This window comes from Hyaena hyaena, unplaced genomic scaffold (genome assembly GCF_003009895.1).
Source record: "Hyaena hyaena isolate Hyena2069 unplaced genomic scaffold, ASM300989v1 scaffold_15, whole genome shotgun sequence".
Lineage (NCBI taxonomy): Eukaryota > Metazoa > Chordata > Mammalia > Carnivora > Hyaenidae > Hyaena > Hyaena hyaena.
This window is the reverse complement of record NW_024080647.1, coordinates 1,849,453-1,873,716: the sequence shown is the minus strand read 5'-3', so window position 1 is coordinate 1,873,716 and position 24,264 is coordinate 1,849,453. Positions and strand designations below refer to the sequence as shown.

Sequence of the window (24,264 nt, the reverse complement as noted above, 5' to 3'; positions counted from 1 at the left end):
AGTGTCATCTAGTCCTCTGAGACGCCTCTTCAGCATGATCCCTGTTTTATTGAAGTGGTTTGAATGATGTGTTAAATGATGGAAGCAAAGCCCATGGCTTAGAGAAACGTCTCTAGAAAGGCGAAGAACGTATCCAGGGAGCCACACAAGGTCACTGTCATCACAGTAACACCATCTTCTGAAGATTTTTATGAGTTCTGTTCTTTTGGCCAAGAGTGTTTTTCTTATGAGTTTTGGAATCCCCTTTCCCAAGTTAAAAGCAAACCCGTTGAACACTGCTGTTCACTCTACATGGCATATCATTTTCCTTCATCTCCCCAGGATACAGGTTAGATACCCATCCTTCATGACGCCTACTCGGATCTCTCTGACTGAAAGTAGCATCCTCTTCTGACCTTCATCTTCATCTTCCTCACAGCATCTGCCTTTTCCACTTTGTACCATAATAATTCATAGGTGTGTCAGATTTCCTTACGATAGGAGTCACATCTGCTATGCTCAACACCTTCTCCACTCACCAGCACAATTCCACTGCTCCTCAGTGGGTACTCAGGAAGTCTTTGGGCTCAGTTTTTTCATACTTTTATCACAGCTCTGAAGCAGAAGTTTGATGGAGCCTTTAACATATGCACACATAAATGTTAGCTGAATAGATCGCCAGCGTTTTGCATGTGGAGAAGGGTTTCTGTTTGCTGGAGTATAGACCTAGATCAGAGTTCAGTTCTCTCAGTCTAAACTGTAGATCCTTGGGTAAGTCATTTAATCTCTGGGCCTCAGCTTCCTCATCTTTAGATGGAAGCTTTACTTCAGAGCTCCTGGACACAGGTCACAATGAGAACATTAAGCTATTATCTCCTCTCTTTAAAAGGAATTATTTCCTTAAATGTTTATATTTTGTTCAAAAAAGTTGCTCATTTGATTAAAGCTTGGAACTTTAAAGGGGTGCTGTAGCTTCCCCTTGCACCTCAAACTCCACTACAAATAACTGTAAAGGAATTTTTTAAAAAGGCGTACTACTCTGAAGACAAAGCAAAAGGGGAAGGAGACGCTAGCAACCAACTTCGGGGTGTGGAGACCCGACAGACAGCGGCAAACAACCTAGCAGAGCCCAGAATGCTGAAATCCTAAGCTGGCTGTAAAGAAAGTGACAGGGCGCCTGGGTGGCTCAATCGGTTGAGCGTCTGACTCCGGCTCAGGTCATGATCTCATGGTTCGTGGGTTCAGGCCCCGTGTCGCCCTCTGTGTTGACAGCTCAGAACCTGAAGCCTGCTTTGGATCTTGTGTCTACTTCTCTCCCTCTACTCCCCACCCGTGTTTGCGTTCGCGTGCTCTCTCTCTCTCAAATAAATAAATAACAAAGATTTTAAAAAAGAAGAAAAAAGTGATAAAGACCCCAATTCCTTTTTTTTTTTAGTGTTTTATTTATTTCTAGGAGAGAGAGAGAGACAGCGTGAGCAGGGGAGGGTCAGAGAGAGAGGGAGTCACAGACTGAAAGAGGCTCCAGGCTCTGAGCTGGCAGTCAGCACAGAGCCTGATGCGGGGCTCGAACCCACGAACCGCGAGATCATGACCTAAGCGAAAGTCAGACGCTTAACCAACTAAGCCACCCAGGCGCCCCTAAAGACCCCAATTCCTGTAGAACACCCCAAAGGCGCAGGAATGGGTGGTACCAGTTATCTGGAACTAGGCGTGAAAGTGGGACCAGAGAGAAGAGGATTATTTTAAAGTCTGTTTGAGAAGCACATTCGACCCACAGATTCGTCACCTAACTCAGCACGTGTGGACAGTCACCACTCCCCAGCCCCAGCAACAAAACTGGGAAGAGAGAGGTCTTCCTGGAAAGAGTAAAATAAGTGACACCTAGCACAGAATAAGAGTGTGTCCCATTACTGAAGCACAGAGGCATTAAGGGAATGGTAAATGTTGAGACCTCCCTGTCACACCCTGTTGCTAGGACACCAATAGCCCAGGTGTCTTCCTTCTCCAGGCAGAAGAGACTTTCTCGAAGGAAATCAGTCCAAGTCTTAAAGATCCAGACACTGGGGGTTCATGTTACATCACATTACGTCAGTCTGACCCACCAATGAGCATGGTGTTTCCAGCCAGATTTTCAGTGCCTTCCTCTTGGGAAGACATGTGAGGAAGGCCTTTAAGACAGAGACCTAAAGGGGCGCCTGGGTGGCTCAGTCGGTTGAGCATCCGACTTTCGCTTAGGTCATGATCTCGCGGTTCGTGGGTTTGAGCCCCTTGTCGGGCTCTGTGCTGACTGCCAGCTCAGAGCCTGGAGCCTACTTCAGAGTCTGTGTCTCCCTCTCTCTCTGACCCTCCCCTGCTCACGCTGTCTCTCTCTCTCTCTCCTAGAAATAAATAAAAATATTTTAAAAAAAAGAGAGAGACCTAAAATAACTGGAAAACAACTTGGAGGGCCTTGGAAACTCTGAAGGGAAGAAAAATTCAAATGAACTACTCTAGTATTGTCAGGGGTGGGAGAAAACACTACATTCAGGAAACAAGAACAGGCTGCTGTAACAAAGGAACTTTCTGAGAACAAGGACACCAAACAGATACTGAAAATTAGAAAACTAGGTCAGAAGTCTAATGGAAAACAGAAGTTTCAGAAAGAAAGAATAGAGGAATAGAGAGAAAGAAATCACCAAAGCACATTTTCATTTTCATTTTATAACAGGAGAGAAATATTTATATGTTGTTTGAGATTACCCTCCTTTTTATTATTCCTATAGCAAAAACAAAAACAAAAAACAAAACCAAACTTTTTTCTAAATGGCATCTACCAATGCTTTTTCCCAGAGAAGACTTTTTACTGAGGAATGGTAAAATTTTTGAATTTTCTGTAGACATCTACAATGAAATTTTTTCTAAGGAAATTGTAGCATAAAAAGTAAATAGAGTTGGATAGAACCACCTTGTTTTATGGAAATGTTAAAACCTGTGAACACATCTCATTAAAAAAAAATTTTGCCTTGGGACACCTGAGTGGCTTAGTCGGTTAAGTATCCGACTTGGGCTCAGGTCAGGATCTCATGGTTTGTGAGCTTAAGCCCCACATCAGGCTCTGTGCTGACAGCTCGGAGCCTGGAGCCTGCTTCTGATTCTGTGTCTCCCTCTCTCTGCCCCTCCCCTGCTCATGATCGGTCTCTCTGTGTCTCAAAAATAAACATTGAAAAATGTTTAATGAAAAATTTTTTAAAAATTTGCCTTAATATATCTTTTTAAATGGGTGCTAGATAAGACTCATTAGATCCCAAGAAAATGAAATGTAATCTACTACATTTACAAGCAAACACATAAAGCTATGTGAAATGAAACTAATAAAAGTATTGAAAAAGTGGCATGGATCACCCAGCCTAGTACCCTTGACAGAGCTTCTGGAGACGTTTGGTGAAAGTGGGAAATTTTTTTTCTGTGGTAAGATTTTCAGATTCAAGGGCTGCCATCCTAATTCTTGAAATCTTAAAACTGTTCAGACTCTGGATTAACCAGATACGTTGACACCACCCCTTACAATCATTGTGATTTTGGCCAAGTATTTTGCCACTCCAAGTGTATGCCACTCTTATCTGTCAAGTGAAGATAACTTTAAAATTCATTAATTCCTCAAATACTTTCTGAGCACATTTTATTTACCAAACACTTTCCTAAGTGCTGAGGATACACTAAATAGCCACGTTGCCTTTGCATATTGAACCTACAATGCAATGAGGGAGGCAGATGATAAACAGTCATAGTAAACACATTCTTTCAAAGCAGGTGTTCTGAATGTTCTGGGCTCCCTTATAAACACTTTCATTTAATAATAACAACCCCATAGAGTTACTTTGAGAGTAAGCTTCTGTTGGAAATAGCAATCTCATCTATATATTGGGTGTGTTTGCCAAGTGACAAGAATTATGGAGCATTATCTAGACTTGGTTCTTGCTCCTAAATATACAGAAGAACCTATCCCCACCCCCAACTCTCCCCCCTACATAAAAACACCCAAGACACAGTGGTCTACAGCTGTGGCTTGGTTTGCTTTCCTAGCCCTTCGTGATTATGAACCTGGTCTGAGGGGTGATGGACGGCTCTGGGTACCCTCTGAGCAGCTGCTGTCAGCTCTTCTAGACCATAAAATTTGGCATTTAGTGTGCTCCACTTAAATACTGATATTTTCTCCTCTCCTTTTTTTATAATTATCACCAAGAACATGAGTGAAAGTTGAATCTTCTTATATGTTCGGTCTGCTGCTCCATCTAGTGAAACATCTTACCTGTTGATCCCAAGTTTCTGCTGAAAACCGTCAGAAAGCAAAGGGACAAAGCTGAAGTGTCCAAACACCAAGGAAATTTCGGTGGGAGATTGGAAGATTGTATAGGAAAGTGGGCAGGAGTGTGGTCCGGAGTCCTTGTCACGGGCCTCCTTCCCTTCCACTCAGGAATTTTGAGAAAAAGAGCATGGAATAGTTTCTTTCACTCTCTCCCCTGATCTCACTCCCCTTCCTATAATTCTGTTTTAACTTGATTTTTTTTCCACTGTCATTTCTCAATCTAAAACTTTGTGTAACCTATTGCAAAAAGGAGCTATTAAAATGACCTTCGGGAGATGATGGATTGACCAGTTCAGTCCTTTGCAGGGTTTGTGAAGGGATCCAGCTGTCTCAGATTACCATGCCTAAATGTGCATTTTCCAAGGTTGTCAGTGATCGTCACAAATGTGCAACTGGCAGACAAAGTGGGTGTCTCCCCCTGAAAGAGGCATTGTTGGGCTCGCTTTGTGCTCAGAGCTGTCTGAACAACCATGAGATTGACAAAACAAGGCAGAACAGGTGCTGGCAGTCCCAGCTAAGCATTTGATTATTTTGATGGATTTCAGACTGATCTTAAAGTTTTTCCAAAAGCACATGTCCAAATTGTGGGTGATTGTATGCACAAAAACACCACAGTTTGGACCTTTAAGAAAGACATTAAATCAACAAAGTCTTCATGTGAAGAATAAAGAAATAAAGAGAAGACAAAGCAGGCATCTGACAGCCCACATTCAGATGTTTGAAGGATTGTCAGTAGAGAAGAGGCACCACAGCCGCTCACTGACTGGCAGGCCCAACTTCCTGAAGTTGACAGACAAAACCACAAGAAAAAAAATCCCATGGTTTTCTATTCAATATAAAGAGGAAAGTTCTAATGGATAGATATCCCTACATCCTTCCTACTCCACAGTGGAATCCCCTTTAGGGATAAACATGGCGGCATTTCCATAGTGACTGAATGACCACATGTCTCAGGTTGTTTTTGTTTGTTTTTTGAGAAGAAATGCTTTGTGGAAGAAACAGGGAGAAGGTTAGAGAAGATGCATTCATTCATTTGTCACTCAGAAAATTTTTACTGAATGCCTAATGTGTGGCAGGCACTGTGTCCACCACTGAAACATTGCTAAGAATGAAACTGACAAAATCCATGCTTTCATGGAGCCTCTGTTTTAAAGAAGGTGGTTGTGGGGCCCCTGGGTGGCTCAGTCAGTTATGTGTCTGCCTCTGGCTCATGTCATGGTCTCACAGTTTGTGAGGTCAAGCCCCATGACCGGCTCTGTGCTGACAGCTCAGAGCCTGGAGCCTACTTCAGATTCTGTCTCCATCTCTCTCTGCCCCTCCTGCACTCATGCTCTGTGTCTCTCTCAAAAATTAGTAAACATTAAAAAAAAAAGAAGCTGGTTGACCATAGCAAGTCATTAGACAGAAACAAACAGTGCTCTATGATAGGAGTAACTAAGTGGTGTGGTGTTACTTTTGAGTTGAGAGCTAAAGATAAGGGGCCAACCTTCTAGTGGCATCTGTCAACTTTCAGTTCTGTGAGTGATAACTTGGGGAACCACTGCCGCTCCCTTGAGATGTCCAGAGGTCAGAACCACCGGTCCTAGAATTCTGTCAGTACTCAAGTCCAGTGTCCTGGAACTGGCTTTAAAAATCCTCTTGAAGGGGTGCCCAGGTAGCTCACTGGGTTAAGTATCTGACTCTTGATTTCAGCTCAGGTCATGATCTCATGGTTTTGTAAGTTTGAGTCCTGCGTCAGTCTCTGCACACTGATCAGATGGAGCCTGCTTGGGATTCTCCCTCTCTCCCTGCCCATTTTGCAAGTAAGGAAACTGAGATCCAGAGAAATTAGACTTGTTTAGAAAAGTTAAGTGACTAGACCGGGCAGCAGCAGTCAGGGGCCCCGACTCTGCTGCTTTCTTTATACCGTAGAGATTAAGTAGATCAGGTAGTAAATGGTAAATGTAAATGAGCAGGAAACTAGATAAAGGAAAAGACTGGTTTATTTTAATTCTGCCGTCAGTCAAGACTGCTTGGCACAGGCCCACTGCCTACAGTGTCCCAATAGCTGGCTCAGTGTTACAGTATTTCAAGGTGTACACTTACCATCCTTTTTCAGAAACCAAGGCCTAGTTTATGTTTTTAAAGAAATAAAAAATTAACCTCATTTACAATGTGCTCTCATAAGAAGTGGGTAGGTGAGAATTCCATCTATTCAGTAAATATTTATGTCTCACTGTTCTGTGTTGGCAGTAAGGACCAAGCTTTGCCCTCAGGAGCTCCTTGGCCAGTAGGTAGAAAGACAGATAGAAGTGCAATGAAGGGCATGGGCCTGGGCAGAATAGAGGGAAGGCTGCCGTCAATGTCAAGGAAAGCATTTCAGTTATCTCTTACTCTTCATAAGTACCCCGAATTAGTGGCTTAACATTAACAGCCATTTATTGACTCTGAATGCTATGGGTCAGGAATCTTAGGGCTCTGCCATTCCACATGGTATCCACAAGGGTCTCTGATGTGGATGCAGCCAGATGTGGTTGAGAGTGGAAGATCCAGGATGACTTCACCTGCCTGCATGGCACCTCGGTGGAACTGGCCACTTCTCCATCTCTGTCTCTCTCAGGAGCAGCGTATAAACACAAGAAATATGAGAGTGCTGCCTGATGATGACTCCCTTCACTTTGAAACATCTAGAGACAGAAGTGTGGAGTTGTTTGAACTCAGTAGACTATACCCCAGCACTGATGTTTTCTCCGGTACTCACGGCTGCAGGACTCCAGGGAGCAGTTTAGAAATGGAGGAACCGCCCCGCCCCCAGAACCCAGAGCTAGTTCTCTAGGGACTGTTATGATTGAAGTTGTGTACTGGTAGAGGACACAGGTCAGCGTTTTATAACCGTATTGAAAGGGTGCCATTTCTTAATTCTCACTGTGAAGATTAAAATGATTATTGAATTAAGTATATGAGATGGATTAGGGGGCAGTTAACTCTAATCTTTTTCCCTTCTTTCAACCCTTAAGTCTTTAATAACAAATAAGCCATTTAAATTAATCATAATGCTTAAATATGTGATAGTGATTATTCTAAGCAGTGATGTGTAAGAGGGCCTTGCCAGTTAAGACTATCAGCCCATAATACTGAAGAGCTTAGCTTGTATACTATGTTCATTAAGGAATTGAGCGTAGAAACAACTAATCCATGCAGTGCCAGGTTGGTTAGGCTCTAGAAGACATCACCATCAGAAGGTTTATCGTAATCAACAAATGCTTATTGTCATCCTACGGCAAAATACCATTTCTAGTGTCATGGAGAAGTACAGGACTTAGAGATTGCCCTTAAACAAAACTTAACACTCTCCAGGCAATAGAGACACAAGAAGATTATAGGGCACTAGGAAATGTCACCAGGTAGAAGAGGTACTAGGCTGCCCAGTAAATGGTATGGGCAGGAAGTGATGGGAATTTTGTCTTCAAAGTTGTCTTCTGAGATTAACAACCTGCAGGAGAGGAGGAATCATTTGAACCAAGCCCAGAAAGGATAGGAAACTTGGAATTTCATCTATTTATCTGTTGTTGCACCATCTCAGAATCCAGGCAGAGCAACTCCTCGCCGGTACTGCATGTTGGGTTGTGCCAACATTTGAAGAATATTTTTTTTCTATTAGAAAAGTAAATCGTTTGCTTTCATCCACCACGACTGAACTTTATCTCTTCTTAATTCAGAGTTTTTCACTGAATTTCCTTTCATTGCACAGAACACCAACAAAAGAGACCTTTTTGCAAGTTGTTCCTCATTGATTTTTAGAGATTTCGTTATATACCCAGATAGTCTCATTAGCATTGCTTTGAGTAAAGGTACTGATGGAAATCAACTGGTAACAATCAGTGTCTTTTAGAGCTACTGAAGTGGGTCTCTTTAGATAGAGGGGGTTTTGTTTTCCTTTTTTTTTTTTTTAATCAGCCGCCTCATACTTACTATGGCCTGGTTGAAATTATATATTGCATTTAAACCATAATATTCACACAAAAAATAATTCTGTCAGAGTTTTTGGTGTAAAGTAGTATAGACAGACAGATTCACACACACACACACACACACACACACACACACACACACACAGAGTCCAAGGGAAAATGAAGCAAGGGAGCTAGCCTTATGGGAGAGGAAGGAGAATTTATGTGTCGGAACAGCAGGGTTAGAAAGACCGAGCAACGTTTAAAGATTTAAAACAATAGCATTTAGCATGAAATCTACTTTTTATCATCCTTACCCAACCATCAGAATGAAGAAAGACAGTGTCCAGCTGTAGCAGTAGTTTGGTAGCAGGAGAATTAGAAGTAAAGGTACCAGTGCCCGAGGGGTGGGTCATGAATTAATAATTGCTATGTGGCGGATGAGCCCGTCAGAAGAGCTGAAAATGAGGAAGTTGCCTTGCAGAGCGCTATCAATCACTCAGTGACCATAACTTCCAGTAATTAGTGTATTTTATGGGCCTTTGCTTCAGTGGCTCGAAAGCACATATGCTGCAGTCACAGCTAAACTTTGCCGGAGTAATATTCCAGGATGATTTATCCCCCTGCTGCACTGGGATATACCCCTATATTAGGTGAAGATTGTGAACTAAGCTGCAATAAAGTGTAAGTTTAGGTACAGTTTGCCCAGGTTGAGACCTCAATGTATCATCCTTTTCAGCATTCGTGGTTAGGCTACAGCAAGCAATCATTTTTAACCGTGAAACAAATAAAGCAATTAATGAAACCGCATTAGGATATTGTACTTGTGAATTACTGTTGCCCTCTCCCCATTTAAGTGTCCACTGTAATAAGCCCATTTCTAATTAAAAAAAAAAAAAGCCCACACTATTGGAAACATTTATTTGTAATGCTGTCTTTTCTCCATTATTATTAGTAATCTGTGGGATAGAAGGCAGGACCTTCTGAATGATGGAGAAGTGCTTGATTTATTTCTTCGTGTTACTGCATTTGGCCTGCTTAAGTTAAAATAAATTTACTTTCCATCCGCGGACTTGAGTGAAGGCGACTAGTTCTTTTTTAAATATTGGCACATGTTAAGAAGCGCTCCTGATGGGAACCTCACATTTAGGTTCTCAGTACACAAAGAAAACATGTTATTTGCGAGCTCTCAGTAGCACTTGGCACTTTTGTACAGCCGTAATGAGTTATTTGTCGTGGTTCACCCACTGCACCAGAAGTCTCTGAGGGTCCTTTGCAGACAGGGTCCTTTGCCATTGCCAAAAACATCTGTAGAGCCCACAGTTCTTAGTGATTTAACAAGCTTTGCCACCAACCCGCAGTATGACCTTGGGCAAATTAATTAAGCTTCTGGTGCCTCCATTGGGCCATAATTCTGTTTGTGTTGTAGAAATCCTTGGAGTTTATAGGAAAGCGTTATGTGAAAAGTATAAATTGAATAGGGAAAAGATACATTAGGAAAAAATACACGGTCCCTCTGTATTCATTTCAGAGTACCGTGTTTCTACACCGCTTTTAATGGTGGTGTCCTTGAATTCCCTTAAAAGAGACACCCCGTGATAAGCGTGTATTTCCCCGATCCAGGGTGGGAAGGTACACACCATGTGTGGTGCCTTCGTTACATTTATTATCCCATCTTTAATGTGCAATGTATTATAATCTCACACAAGTTAAAACACTAATAGAAAAACAAACTAATTGTCTTTAATTAAAGTGAATTAGGTTTTGATTTTAATATATTTGATGTAGTGAGAACTGATAACGTGGAGGGTCCCTAAGGTTATTAGGGCATATTTCTGTTGGGCCTGATGGTATTAGTAATAACCCTCTTCCTCATAGTTGTAGACATGAACAAATATGTCACTTCATCAGTCTCTGTTACTCGCACTTATGCCCCTCCGCAGGGGTCGCAGATTCCACAAGTTATCAGCTAATGGCGTTATACATTAAAAATTGAAGCTTTCCTCACTCTGAGGCCTTTCAAGGCTTTGTTCTTAAGCCCTAGACACTTTGGAGTGCAGCTGCAAACTATAGGCAGAAGATTAAATTAATTTGTAACTCTTTTTTTTTTTTTTTTTGGTCCTGCATTACTAAATCCTCCACATTTAATTGAAACCCTACTTCAAGACGCTTTGTGTTTCTGTGTTCTTTGTTGTCAGTTTAACCTCCAAAGCACTTTAACACTGGTAAATTGCTGTTATATCCTTAGGATTGTTTCTAAACCATTCAGTAAGAGGAGAATGAAATTGATACATGGGAAGAAAAGTAAAATCTTAGGGTAGATTTTGAGGTATTTAATATTTATTATGGTTCTTCCCCCAGCATAGTTTCAGATGATTTAAACTCTCTCTCTAGGACCGTGTAAATTGGTCTTGGGATGCAATCTCACCTAGGGAATTTTATGTAATCCACTAGTTAAGTCTGATTTTTTTTTTTAAAGTTTTCCTGTGTCTGAGAATGTTCCAAAGTGGTTGCTGCATTTCTATAAAATGAAGGTTTAACTGCAGTGCACAATCTAAGTGCGAGATCCTTAGATGGAAATTTAATTGTATAAAATGAGTACAAGGTAATTAAGAACAAATTTTAGAACATTTCAGTCTATAAAGTCCTCCTCCAGCTAGATCACTGGCTATATTGAAAATGCTTATTTTCAATTTGCAGTTATGCCAAGAAACATAGGATATGTCTAAATTAAGAATTTTAAAAAATTCCAGGGCTCTTCAGTATAAGTGTAAATTTAAAACCCCTCCCACATTGTTGATATTCTCAGAAACTTGATTCACGAAAAACATATTTTGAGTTTGTATCCTGCTCTTGCTTTCTCGCCACAATATATTTTCACTATCATTTATGACTGTGTGGCCATAATTATTCTTGTTATCAACAGAAGTCATTTTTGTTGCTTTGTAAATAAATATCTTTTACCTTTTGTTAAAATACAGATGTTTCTGTATACAGATGCACTTGCTATGCATTTGGCAATCTCTGTGATCACACCCACATATTATTTAAATTATAAAATCCAACATATTAAAGTGGTGCTAACTCAACTGAATATTCCATAGATTATGACTGGACATATCAAAGATCAAGAAGATGACACTAAAGGAACAGTTTTAGTTTTACAGTGAAGTAAAAGTGGTTTGCTGTTATTTAAACATATTCCCAACAGTAGATGTGTTCAGAGCATTCTTTTTCTGTCTTTTATATAGTGCATTTCCCACAAGAAACAGAGTACTTAGCAGTTTGCTGAATCTTAAGTATTTGAAATTAAAATGCACTTTTTTACTTAACATTAAATAGAGTCCTCTCTCTCCCCCATCTCTACCTCCACCCTCCAAAAATAAATAAAGCTTTTCCAAATCTTTGACAATGCAAGCCGCTCGCCTCCTGGGAATGAAAAGGATGTGAGAGTCATTTGATGAATTGCTGGCGCTTAAGTGCATCCACATTTTTCAATATACTTTTTTTTTAACTGGACTTAAGCTGCCTATATTTAAATGCTACTTTTGTAAAGATGATAAAGAGAGCAAAGATTTCTATTGGCTTAGTCCTAATCTGTTTGCTTTGCTGTGATTCTTTTTTTTCTTTCCTTTCCTTTAACTGTTAACCTATTTATAAATCTAAATCTACATACAAAGGTCATTGGTTGGCTGAACTTAAACCATTTTACTCAGTAAATTTAATTAAGAAAATACAGTGCAACTCATAAGCAAATGAGTTTTTTCCTAGTTTTAAACCAAACCACCCTCTTGAGTGCTGATTGCCTCGCTCGACCCCTGGTGATACAGAAACAGGCAAAATTAAAAAGGACATTAAAGCTTCATTAAATCTGAAACACATTTAGTACAGTGACATATCTGCAGGCCATTTCAGAGAAGATTACATACTCTCTTTTGTAAGTTTCCTAATTTATAATACCTTGACAATAAAAACTGGGGAAATGCAAGTAGATTAATAGACCAGTAGGGGTAAAAGATACAGAATGGCCCCAGGTCCGTCTGTCTCTGAAGCATTCACTCATAGCATATGTGTCCCCTCTTCCCCATAAGGGTTCAGTGTTTATTTTGACTTTTGACAGCCTCACGAAGAACCTGTTTTTCATGCAGCCATATCTGCTAACAGCCCTTTTCCTTTTTTACCTTCTCCTAATTGAACTTGATAAAAGGGTTCTAGGGCCTGGCTATATATTTCTTTCTATTTTGCCACGAGACAAATAGTGTGGGGCAGAAACACTGCAGTTGCATTAAACCTAGGACAGGGACATACGCGGAAGGCAGCTGCCTCTCCCGGGGCCGTGAAATGACTGCTTTCGGCGCCAGCCTAATAGCGCCACTGCCACTTTTCACTGGTGCAGAATTGGAATCCTTGGCCCACTGCTGGAGCAGCCCAGGAGTGACAGTATGCAAGAGAGGACATGACTGTTCTGCTCTGGTCAAGGGCAAGGAACCATTCTCTGTCCCCTGGCTCCAGAGGTCAGAGCTGCAAGATGTCTTAGATGCAGTTCTCCCAGGAATGTCGTAGACAGGACTGAGATTTTGTAGGATGTCAGGGAAGTACACACAAAGCAGAGCCAGTCCCAAGAATGAGGAGTTCGCGAGTTCAAGCCCTGTCACCTGTTTCTTAGCAGACTGGTACCGAGGGGCTCCCAGCTGACCAGCGTGCACTGAATTTTCTCTCTGTTCTCTTGCATGGTGGTGTCTTATAGGGTAAATGAATGACATCAGCCATCCTTATTACATTGTACCCGTCATGACAGCGCCACCGGGTAGATGAGTGCACATTCCCAAGTTGACTGTGGCCTGGCCTCTCTGTAGAATGGTAATGACTTGAGAATTTGAGGTTTTGTGTTGAAGTGGAAAGAATTCGTATTTTTCATTTTATGCCACTTTTTATAAGCCTTTCATTTCTTATTGCTTATTCTGTAAACCACAAGAACTGCTGTCCAGTGTTGGTACCAGCCAGCTAATTTAGAGTTTAACCATGTGTGTGGTGGGCCAGTCCTCCTGCCGGCAAGCCACGTGGACAGAATTCTTCCGTAGTCCCCAGTACGCCTGAGGGAGTGGCACGATGCCTGTAGAATGACTTGAGATAAAATATTCTAAATGTTGTCTACTACTTACTAAGTTGTTAGCTTTTTTAGACGAGAGCTCCTCCTCTTAGTTTTCTATTCCAAATGGAAGGACATGCAAACCTTGTAATCCACAGATGAGGGTGATGATAGATGATAGCTTTTTTTGAGCAGTTACCGCCTGTTAGATCAATACAGAATGGTACAGACGCCTGGCCTACCTTCGCTGCTGCAGTGGGCCCTAGTGACTCCTCCAAGATCACTGTGCACACTCTCCTTGGCCAGCCGCATGCAGGGCCTGTATTGGGTAAGGTTGGTGTAGGGAGAGTGGAAAACAGAGTCTCTCCCCTTCCCAATTAAAAACAGCATATAGTGGGGCGCCTGGGTGCCTCAGTTGGTTAAGTGTCTGACCCTTGACCTCAGCTCAGGTCATAATCTCACGGTTCGTGAATTCAAGTCCCACATTGGGGTCGGTGCTAGCAGCATGGAGCCTGCTTAGGATGCTGGCTCCCTCTCTCTCCGCCCCTCCCCCACTTACTCTCTATCTCTCTCTCAAAATAAATAAAAAACTAAACTTAAAAAAAAGTTTATTTTTTAATGTTTATTTATATTTTTGAGAGAAAGAGCACATGCGGGGGAAGAGCAGAGAGAGAGGGAGACACAGAATTGGAAGCAGGCTCCAGGCTCTGAGCTGTCAGCCCAGAGCCCAGTGTGGGGCTCAAACCCACAGACTGTGAGATCATGACCTGAGCTGAAGTTGGACACTTAACCAACTAAGCCACCCAGACGCACCACCCCTCTGCAAAAAAAAAAAAAAAAAAAAAGTTTATAGACAACAAACATAATCACACAAAACTGTGAAAGAGAGTTTAACATCCACACTATTATTTCCATCACCCCATCTTGTGATGTTTTTGCTGTCTGCACTCTATGCTAATCCCTTGATTAATGATATTACTAAGTGAATAATGGTAGTATAGCTTTAATCTTGAAAAGCAGGGACCTCTAAGTAGATAAGAAATGAGTACAAGGTCATGAAACTTACTAGGCATTGCAAAACACACACACATAGACATATAAAAATATACATCCAAATGAGTGTTGGGCTTTTCAAAGTAGTCACCTTATAAAGGCATATGGTTTATTCCTATTATATTGCTCTGGCTCCAACTGGTTTTAGATCTTTGAAAATTAACCTCAGCATCTTCGTGTCTGTCCTCAGTAAGGAACAAAATATTTATTTTTCAGAGGTGGCTTTGGGTTTTGGTAATACCCACAAGCCGTTCAGACTTCAGTCAATAAATAATTTTTACATGATCAAAAACCTTAGGGGATAGAATTTTAAGTCCAAGATAAAATGCAGTTCTAGTAAAATGAAGTAGGTGTTCTTTTGTTGCTTGAAATGATTTGAAACTCAATTCCAAAAGAGTTCAAAAATGTTTCAGTGGTGTCCGTGTTTTTTAAATAAATGCACAACTTCTCAAGAGGTAGAAAAGCAATATAAAATGCTGGAAAGAACACTGGATTAAGTTGCAGGCCTTAGGGTCAGGCTCTAGGCTTCTGATGAACTGTGTGGACACTTCTTCAGTGGGACTCTGGGGTTCTAATCTGTAAAATGGATTGAGGCTGTTGTGGGTTCCTTCCAGCTTCACAGTTCCCTGATGCAGCGATTCCACTTTGGAAGTAATTACAAATAGAGAGAGAGGATTTCAGGCCTGAGAATGGGCCACATTATGAAGCTGCAAAATTTTGTTACTATTTTCTTTAAATGTGTTACGGTATATTTGGTAAACTTGATCGCATTACTTTACGTCAACCCAATTCCTGGTGGAATCATTTTGTTTTTACAGGTGAGGCTTCCAAGACCAAATTTAAGTGACTGGCCTAGAAACACATGGCAGTTTACAAATTTACAAACCAAGCTGACTTCCCAGCCTTGACTTGGCCCCCTTCCTACAAGTGGTAGCTCTTTTTTCCTAACTGTAGCTAGAAAGCGAATGAAAAAACTGATCAACTGATGGAAATAATGGCAAAATCTTCTACGTCTTATGGCCCTTTCCCCATTTCCTGTCACACTGCCTGTGTACTTGACACTAAACACTCTACGCACCTGAGGGCTGGGAAACAATAAGGTGCTTCCATCTTACAAGAGGAGAAGCCAACCGTGGCCTCCAGTTTTGTCTGTGTCAAGGAAAATTGTTGCACACACGTACATGTGCATCCTGCCCACAGAGCTGAGAATATTCCTCAGAGAAACCACATAATGGTAATCTTTAGTTGTTAAAATGAGAATATCTTATCAGGGATGCAATACTGCCCCTTGAAAACGTCCATTCTAAATACAACTCTTAAGGTAATTACAGCAATAGGTTAGTTCCTGCGTCCAAGGTTGTGAGCTTCTTATATTTGCTGGGTACAGTTCTGAAATTTAGTGCTTGTCTGTCTTAAGCAGATCTGCCCTGCATGCAAATCTATAACTAGACAAATATTATTTCCTTTCTCAGCTTGCTCTTGGGAGGTTTCCATATCCCCAGGTAAGATTGTTCATTACTGCCGTTTGCCACTGTGACATTCATTCCTATGTATGAAGGTGCAGGGAGCAATTGTGAACATTTGAGCCACATACAAATAAATCTGTCCTGTTAAATTGAAAAGTGATATCTTAAAGGAGTCATTTAGAAGTCTCTATTGATTTTTGATTTTTTTTAAACACCACATTTTTTTTTCTCCTCTTTGTCAAAGGTTGGAAGGCACCATCGCACTCTTCCTTTGTGTGACATGGGTGCTGCTTTTCCTACCCTCGCCCAGTGCCATGTGCTCGTACTGAGGTTAGAGGAGAGGCACGACCTCTTCTTGATACAGCTCTTGAAAAACTCTGTTTGAGCTTTTGGATCCAATTAAATTTATTTCAATTAAAGTGTTTGAGATGGAGGGTGAACTCTGTGATCTGGATCGTTATTTTTGCTAAGCACATAGGCCCCCGGTTTTATGTGGGTGAGATCCTGAACATACTATTTTTTAAATACTTGCCCTTTCCTGGCCACATTTGTAAGAAAACAAACTGTCCGTTATATTACCATGGCCGATGATCGTCTTTATAATTTCTTTAAGATTTTTATTTGGAAGGGTGCTAGCACTTAAACCATAAAGCCATTTTGTGGTTTGAAAATGATTCCCCGGTGTATGTGGGGGGAAATAAGTGAAATGTCTAGAGGGATGAAAAATGAATGGTTTGACTGTTTTCCTCTGGTTGGTGCTCACTGTTTTTCTGGCATCTTGGTCTGTACAGGCCAAAGTGCCTGGAGGCATGTCTGATTTAAAGGTGGTGTTGGTCTCTGCTCTTTAAGCATCTATTAACTTGCTATTATTATGCAAATAAGTGTTGTATTACACATACTAATTTATGCATGGTTAGATTATGCAGATGCATCACAAACATGGTTATTGAATAATAGGATGGGGCTCATTCACTCTCCCATCTTTATAAGCCGTTTTAAGCGTATTCTCCTGGTACCCATGTGGACATTTAAAGACCCTGCACTTGCTGAAATGTCTCTTTTGTACCCTCTTTCTTTTACGGTTAAAGCCATCAGATAAGTGGAAGAGAAATCGGCTAAGTATGTAGGTTCAAGAGTGTTAGACTCACTTTTCAAATCTGTAGGCTTCTTTGTTTAAACATAATCTTTTCCTTAAAGAGGAAATCTAAAATGTAATCGCTTGGCAGGCATGCTAGCATTTAGTCAGATTTTAGTGTGTACAGCCTTGCTGCTTAGCTCTAGGTAGCCCATCAAATTAAAATCACATTTTCAGGATTTATAGCTCATTAGAATATTTATCTTGGTAAGCCTCTTACCCTGTCAGTAATTTTTAAACAATTCACTGTTCGGCCAACTTATACAATCCCCTAAAATTTTGTAAATGAAGAGACCCTGTTACAGCGTATCTCTCAGAGACGTCTTAGTAGAAAACCTGTGAGCCATCTCATAAAAATGCCAGAGATTGAGAACGTAGCTATATTCTTGAGATTCCTAATGTGTCGAGTAATTAAGCAGTGAGATTTGGTAAGTGATGAGTGTGAGAAACAGATTGCTATGCATTTAACAAATGAAGCATTTGAATGCTCTGGTCAGGTTTGGGAAGAGGCTGTTACCCCTTTGCAGTTCTGTTTTTTTGAATGTTCAAGTATATGTGTGTGTACCTGATCAGTCAGGTGGAAGCTGGAAAATTCTAATGAGCTGGGCTTCTGGTTAGCAATAACCTTTATGCCAGAATCAGGGGTAAAACCGTATTCCTTGAAACGTGATCGAATATTATCACCGAATTGGGACTTTTATTTGAAATAATGGAAGCAGCTCTGTTGCCATCAGGCCTCTTTCCCAGATCTTTCAACAGAAGTTGGGGTGCTTCATTGCCAGAATCAGCAGTGATGTCAGGTGGAGTTGGCGTTTATTTCACGGGCTTCGCACTGGAGACTACAGACTGGGAAAGGGTGCTCCATACATCTTTGCTGCCCTTTCCTTTGCCCTCAAAGCACATGGGTAGCAGTGTTTATTTTCATAATATTCTGACACTGGATTATGAACAACACCTTCTCTTTGGCCCATAGTACCTCATTGGAACCTCAAACCACTCTGTGAGATGCCGTCCCCTTGTCAACTGGGCAGACAGAACGGTTGCTATGCACCCTGTGGAACTGCAGCAGGGTTGGTTTCATGGGCCTCCAGCTTCAGTAGGCACGAGGGAATCACAGACATTGGCATTGGGAGGGGTCTCAGACATCACTGAATCAAACAAACCTCTGTACCGTATCCCTGGAAAGCAAACCTCCACCCTCTGCTTGAACACCCTGGGTGATACCTTACTTTATAAACAGCCATCCGGACGAAGCAATGTTCTGTTTACCTAGCTGAGGACTGGCTGCTTCATCCTAATTGTCGCCCACTGATCTAGTCCTTGAACACATGAAACCTTTCATATATCCTCTGATCACACAGTTTGGCATCCCTTCTGTCCAGGGCTGGAGACAGTACCAGGACATCACTACTCTGAACTCAAGAGTCACATCAGGGCACCAAATCTCAGCTTGTCACTAGTGGCAAGTTGAGAAGACAGGCCTGTTGGAAAGAGGTCTAGACCAGGAGCCAAAAGATTGGAATTAGAGCCCAGCTCTACCACAAACTGTGGTCACCACAGGCCTTAATTCTTGCTTTGTGATTCCTTGGGGCTTCATTTCCCTCACACTAGGATGAGGATCCTGATACCTGTCTTTCCTCTCTGCTGAGAGCAAGTATACAGATGAAATGAGTTTGTGGATACGGAAACCACTTGCAGAAGTACAGAGGGCCATCCCACTGGCCCTGATGTTGGACTGTGGCGCAGAATGGAATTTCTAATCGGCGACCAAAGGTCGCGAAAGGATGTGCTCGGCAACCTGCCAGCCACAACTGGAGCAGAGCGTAAAATGAGCAGAGAGGAAAGCGGAGAGGAGAGGCCAGCTTTGAGGCTCCCACCAACCCGGCGTCAGTGCTGCTGACAGTGTCGTTAGCAGCGCCTCTTCCTGCCGGTGACACGGTGTGTGTATGCAGTGGGGATGCAGATGAGGGAAGGGTGTCGGGAAGATGTTAGGGAGAGCCACTGGCCTGGGACCAACATAAAAATTAAGGACTGGATTTTTGTTGAGATAATTATTCCATATAAACTTCATTGTTTTGTGCTTGGGTTTTTATTATTTGGAAGCACTCTCTAGTTTCTTCTCCTTTAGGCCTTTAAGTGGGATAGCCTCACTGGCATGCAGTTTAGGACTCTACGGAAAAAATGCTCAGCCATGTTCCTACACCAAGAACAGCGAGGTCTTGGATTCATCTAGCTCCTTTCTGACATCAAAGCTTCAGATCACTTCTTGTTATCCGACTCAGGCTGTCCTTCCTACCTACAGAGGCTGTTCTTCCCAGCCTCCAGGTGAACAGACTGAGGCTTGGAGAGGTGAGGCACCTTGCCTCCGGGATGAATGGATGAATGGATACAGTTAGATGTCGGATTTACAGGCAACTAAACCAGCTCTGTGTACTCTGAATTTGGTTGGCCATTTATACGATTCTTCTTCCCGCTGAGCCCCTCCAAGTCCTTCTCCTGATTTGCCTTCTCCACTCTAGGAGGCCTCACGCGTAGGTGAGAAATGCCGGACAAGGGGGCCGTGCCATGGTAGATGATGCTGACAAGACCCTTCCCTAGACACCTTTTGCTTTTCTTACCAAGTGATCAGCAGAGTGACAGCAGGATCCGGAGGGCCCCAGAGCTCTCCCTGACCCCAGTGCCATTAAATTCTGGGTGCCTGTGAAGCAGTGGGATGACGAAAAATCGTGCATTTCAACATCTCACAAAAATAGTATCTCCATTTCTTGAACACTTTAGCATTAATAGTCATCTGGAAAGATGTGCAGGTCTGGGCAAGGACTGGAGCTGTGTGTAGCCAATCGTGTAGGTCCAAATTCAGTTGACTTAAAAAACATGATGGTGGGCAATGGTTTGTTTAATGACACCATAATTGAGGAGAACTGAAAACGAATGCCTGCTAAAAATCGTCATCCTTCACTCAAACTTTACAGTAGTGCCCTGCATTATGATAGTAAATCCATTAAGGAGACTTCTCTGGAGGAGGTGCCAGCCCTGGCATTTGGAGATTTGGTAAGCAGGATGCCACAGGAAAGCGACGAAAATGCAGAGATACAAATGTATTTAAAGTACTTTTGTATGTATAAAAATGTTGTTGTTCTTTTGGCTACAATTCCTGATCTTGGTTAATAAATTACATCAAAATGACCTGAAGTTAAAAAAAGGAAAAAAAAATCTGAGCAAATAGTGCCCCTGGTATTGTAAAGCTTTGAATGTTTTCACACCCCATTAATTTATTACTTCTCTTTCTTCATCTTTAAATTTCATTTTTTTTTTTCAAAAATTCCGACTCCCCGCTGCTGCAGTGATTTTCATCTTGTTGTTAATTTTCCCTGCTCCATATGGAGCTCCAGACATTTCACCTGGAGGCTGTACTAGATTTTGTTGTAGTGATCGTACTTCCGGAGGCCAAAACTGTCATTTAGGGTTCCTGGTGCATCTGTCTGCGCCAGGCTTTTCACTGGCATGGGAGAGTGTGAATAACAAATTGGATGCACCTGAGATTCAGATGATTAGTGTGTTTTGTGAATCTCCACGACTTGTAAGCAGATAGCTCTGGGGGGGTGGGAGGGCTAAACAGCGACTGTGGGTGAATCTGTACTCACACCTTACATTTGGGGCTTTGCAAGGGAAGTGCAAACATCCCAGGCAGTCTGAGTGCAGAGAGAGTAACAAATATTTCATCCTGCCTTGTCATTGATTAGAAAAGAGCCTTTAATTTCATTTCACCCCATGTTGTGATTAATTTGCATTCTTTGTCAGAAGTTAATGGAGTTTTTTATGGTTCACTCTGAAATCCTTGAAGACATCAGACTTGATCTGATGTTTATACAACCGCCAGCGGAATTTTTTCGTTTGATTGATGGCAAGCTTGATGTTATTCCAAACGGCTTTTTAAGCTGTTTTTAAGAATTATTTGAATAAAATGCAAGCAAGATATTGTTGTAACGATCAAGATTATCTGTTAAAAATCTGTTTCAAATAAAGAAGATGATAAGTAGTAAAAAGGATCAAAAACATGAGAGATAGAGTGAATGGCTACATTATTTGTTAAAAATACATAAGAATGGCATTCAAATAAATTATTGCAATATATAGAGATCATTTTTCTTGAAAAAAAGATACTATCATCTGGCCAGAGAGAATAATTAAGGCTAAGGTAGAAGGAAAGTCTAGATCTTTGGGATAAAAAACCTTTACTACCAATTGGCTAATTCTCATTTATTCTGCCAGCTTTTTACCACCAATGTACAAATAGAGATCTACTGTTCTTAACTCAAGAAGACAGGGTCTGTCAGGCCTGTTAGCTGCACAAAATGATGACATATTACTTGTTTCCATAAAGAGGCATTCTTAAATCCCAATACAAGTTAAATATAAGCGGATGATAAAGGATTTTAAGTGAAAGACATGCATTCTTAGTAGTATAATGACTGGCTTTTTTCATAAGACAGCACAGAAATGAAATGCCCTGTTTTTAAAAGCAGTATATACCCTGGTTGTTTGTGTGAGTGAAAGGAATGTGTGTGTTCATCCCGTATGCACTACATATCAAAGTATGCGGGAAGCTGTAGGTGGCTTTGCTCAGAACCCCCTGCTACTAACCAAGGAAATATGTTTTGCAAATGCGTTTTGATTACTAATGCCATTTGTTTGATTTGGGGGCTTTGCCTTGCTTCAGCAGATTCTTGGTTTGCTGTGATTGCTGCTAGTGAAACTTCCTCATAGGTCAAAAAGCTACTTAATCTGAGCACTTTCATTTAAAATAGATTAATTTATTTGCTGTATCTGAAAGTTTGCTAAATAATTGGGTGGTTTTAATTGAAGTTACTGCTTTCTGATCCTTGTATTAACATGATCTAAGGTCCTTTTTATTATATGCAATCCATATTATTGACCAAATTTGCCCTGTTTTCATTTAAATGTGAGCAGCTTGTCAGGGAGAAAATATTTTGTTTAACTTGGCTTGGAAACCTGCTATTTTAATGTGGTTTTTTTTTTTTTCAATTGACAGACTGTCTTTTAAACATTCATTTATTCTCTAGTAATAAATTGTGCTCTGGATAGAGCATTAGTCTCATAATGGAGTAGAAAGCATATGTTCTTAAAACTATTTTAAAATATTAAAACACTTTTCAAAAGATAATGCTGGAATTCTGGGTTTTATACCTAATTTTATTCATGTTTTAAAAGCCTTTTATCATGCTATTACTAATCCCAGTTTTGATAATTTAATGTTGTTTTATATTCATTGTAATTCAGACCATAGATTTTATTTTCTTAGTTATGTACTAGTGTACTGATCAAGACTAGAGCAATGTAGAATTGCAAAATAATACCTAAAAAGTTGACCTTCTTTGAAAAAGGGGACTTGGAGTTTATCCTCTATTACATGAACTTTTTGAAGTTCAGAACATCAAGGATTCTATAAAATCATATATATCCAATTTTTTGTGTGAGATCTGTAGTCAAAGGAAAAAAAAAGAGTGGGTAATTACCCCAAACTTCAAGTACTCACTTTTAGTTGGCAGGAGTCCAAAAGCAGTGTGTGTGCAGTTTTTTGCTAAGCAGATTTCTAGTTAGCTTACATGTTTTAATTCATTATTTTCATTCTTGTTATTTAGGATATAGACATTTAAAATAAAGTGTTACTTAAAGCCGCACAGAGTCAGATTTCGTGTTCCATAAAAGGCAGAGGTGAAACGTAAGTGACAGAAAGATGCTCACTTACATTTGCTGCTTCCCAGGAATTTTGAAACTGCCTGTGTCAGATTCTTCTCCCATTATCTATCTCATGCTTATCAAGAGAGCTCATAATATTATTTGCTTAGCCTATTGCAGAGATAGGAAGTGGGTCCCTAGTATGTCTTTAAAATAGAGCAGAAATGGAATGGAGAAAATCCCCAAAGTGTGGCTAGCTTAGAAACATGACGTTTTGTGTTAAAGATAAATTACTTGCTAATACCTCAGTTGAAGTATATGCATTTAGCCAGCTAGGCTGGTGAACCCTGTCTTTTTTAAAACACTAACCCCATGCCGGTTTGATTTTATGGCACCTTCTACACTACGTTATGACATAGATCTCATAATTCATAGGACATAGATCTATGTCATAATTCAACATGTATCTGTCGCCATACACCTACTCTGTCCTGGCACTGTGCTGTACACTGGAAGTCCAGAAATGAAACAGATGTGGTCCCTGCTCTCGAAGAGTCTAGTCTAGTAGAAAGAAAAATATAAAACAAACAAGTGGCACTTGATACAAAAGGATCCCTAGAAGAGGTGGTGTCTCTGCCCTCAAGAGGAAGAGGTCAGCTCAGTTCAGAAAGCTGTGAAGGTTTCACAGAGCAGGTGATGCCTGCACCGAGGCTGTGAGGCTAAACGGATGGGAAAGAACTTTCCCGGCATTCTCATCATGAGGAGATTCATCCAGGAAAAGACAAAGGTCTGAAGCAACATGTTGTATAGAGTATCCTTCCAGTATTTTAATTTACTAGGGTACTACTAGTACTACTACTACTACTAGTACTACTGTTATTCCCATTTCCCTGCCAGTTTAAGAATTTCCCTAGGTAACTTTTATTTTATTTGTTAATGTTTTTTTATTTTTGAGAGAGAGAAAGAGAGTGTGAGCGGGGAAGGGTCAGAGAGAGGGAGACCCCGAATCCAAAGCAGGCTCTAGGCTCCAAGCTGTCAGCACAGAGCCCGATGTGGGGCTCGAACTCACGAATGGTGAGATCAGGACCTGAGCTGAAGTCAGATGCTTAACCGACTGAGCCATCCAGGCGCCCCTAGGTAACTTCTAAAGCAACACTGGGAGGGCAGTAAGAAACGGGCAGGCCGAGTGGTGGAGGAGAGAGGTGGTGTGTCAGGACAGAGATGGCAAATGCAGCAGAGACCAGGTAATGAATTTGGGATTGAGAATTTCATGAATCCCTTCGAGATGACTGGGAGCCAGTCTGAGGTTGGAAATCATTACACTTTAAGACCTCTGCCCCTGAGGTCAGCTGGCACACGTCTCTGAGGGACTTGGCCCATCACAGGACATTTTCTAGCGATTGGGAGGTTGTCTTGTTCAGATGAGCTAATGCCTAAGAGGACATTTTGAAAAATATAAGAAGATAAACAAGAGCTAGGTAATATTAGTATTACTTATATTTCTGGAAAGTACTTCAGGGATTTACCTACGTAACTCTGAAAATATATGACCATGTCTCACGTCTCAC

General features: G+C 41.1%; 1 protein-coding gene across 2 annotated transcripts in view; it reads left to right on the top strand.

The window, feature by feature from the left end:
* Window positions 1-24,264, top strand: part of MAP2K5 (mitogen-activated protein kinase kinase 5) — a 269,836-nt gene that overhangs the window by 163,529 nt on the left and 82,043 nt on the right. For both annotated transcript variants that reach the window (XM_039220044.1, XM_039220036.1), the window contains exon 17: window positions 15,868-15,897. In XM_039220044.1, coding sequence (XP_039075975.1) covers window positions 15,868-15,897 — 30 coding nt within the window. The remainder of the gene's footprint in view (window positions 1-15,867; window positions 15,898-24,264) is intronic.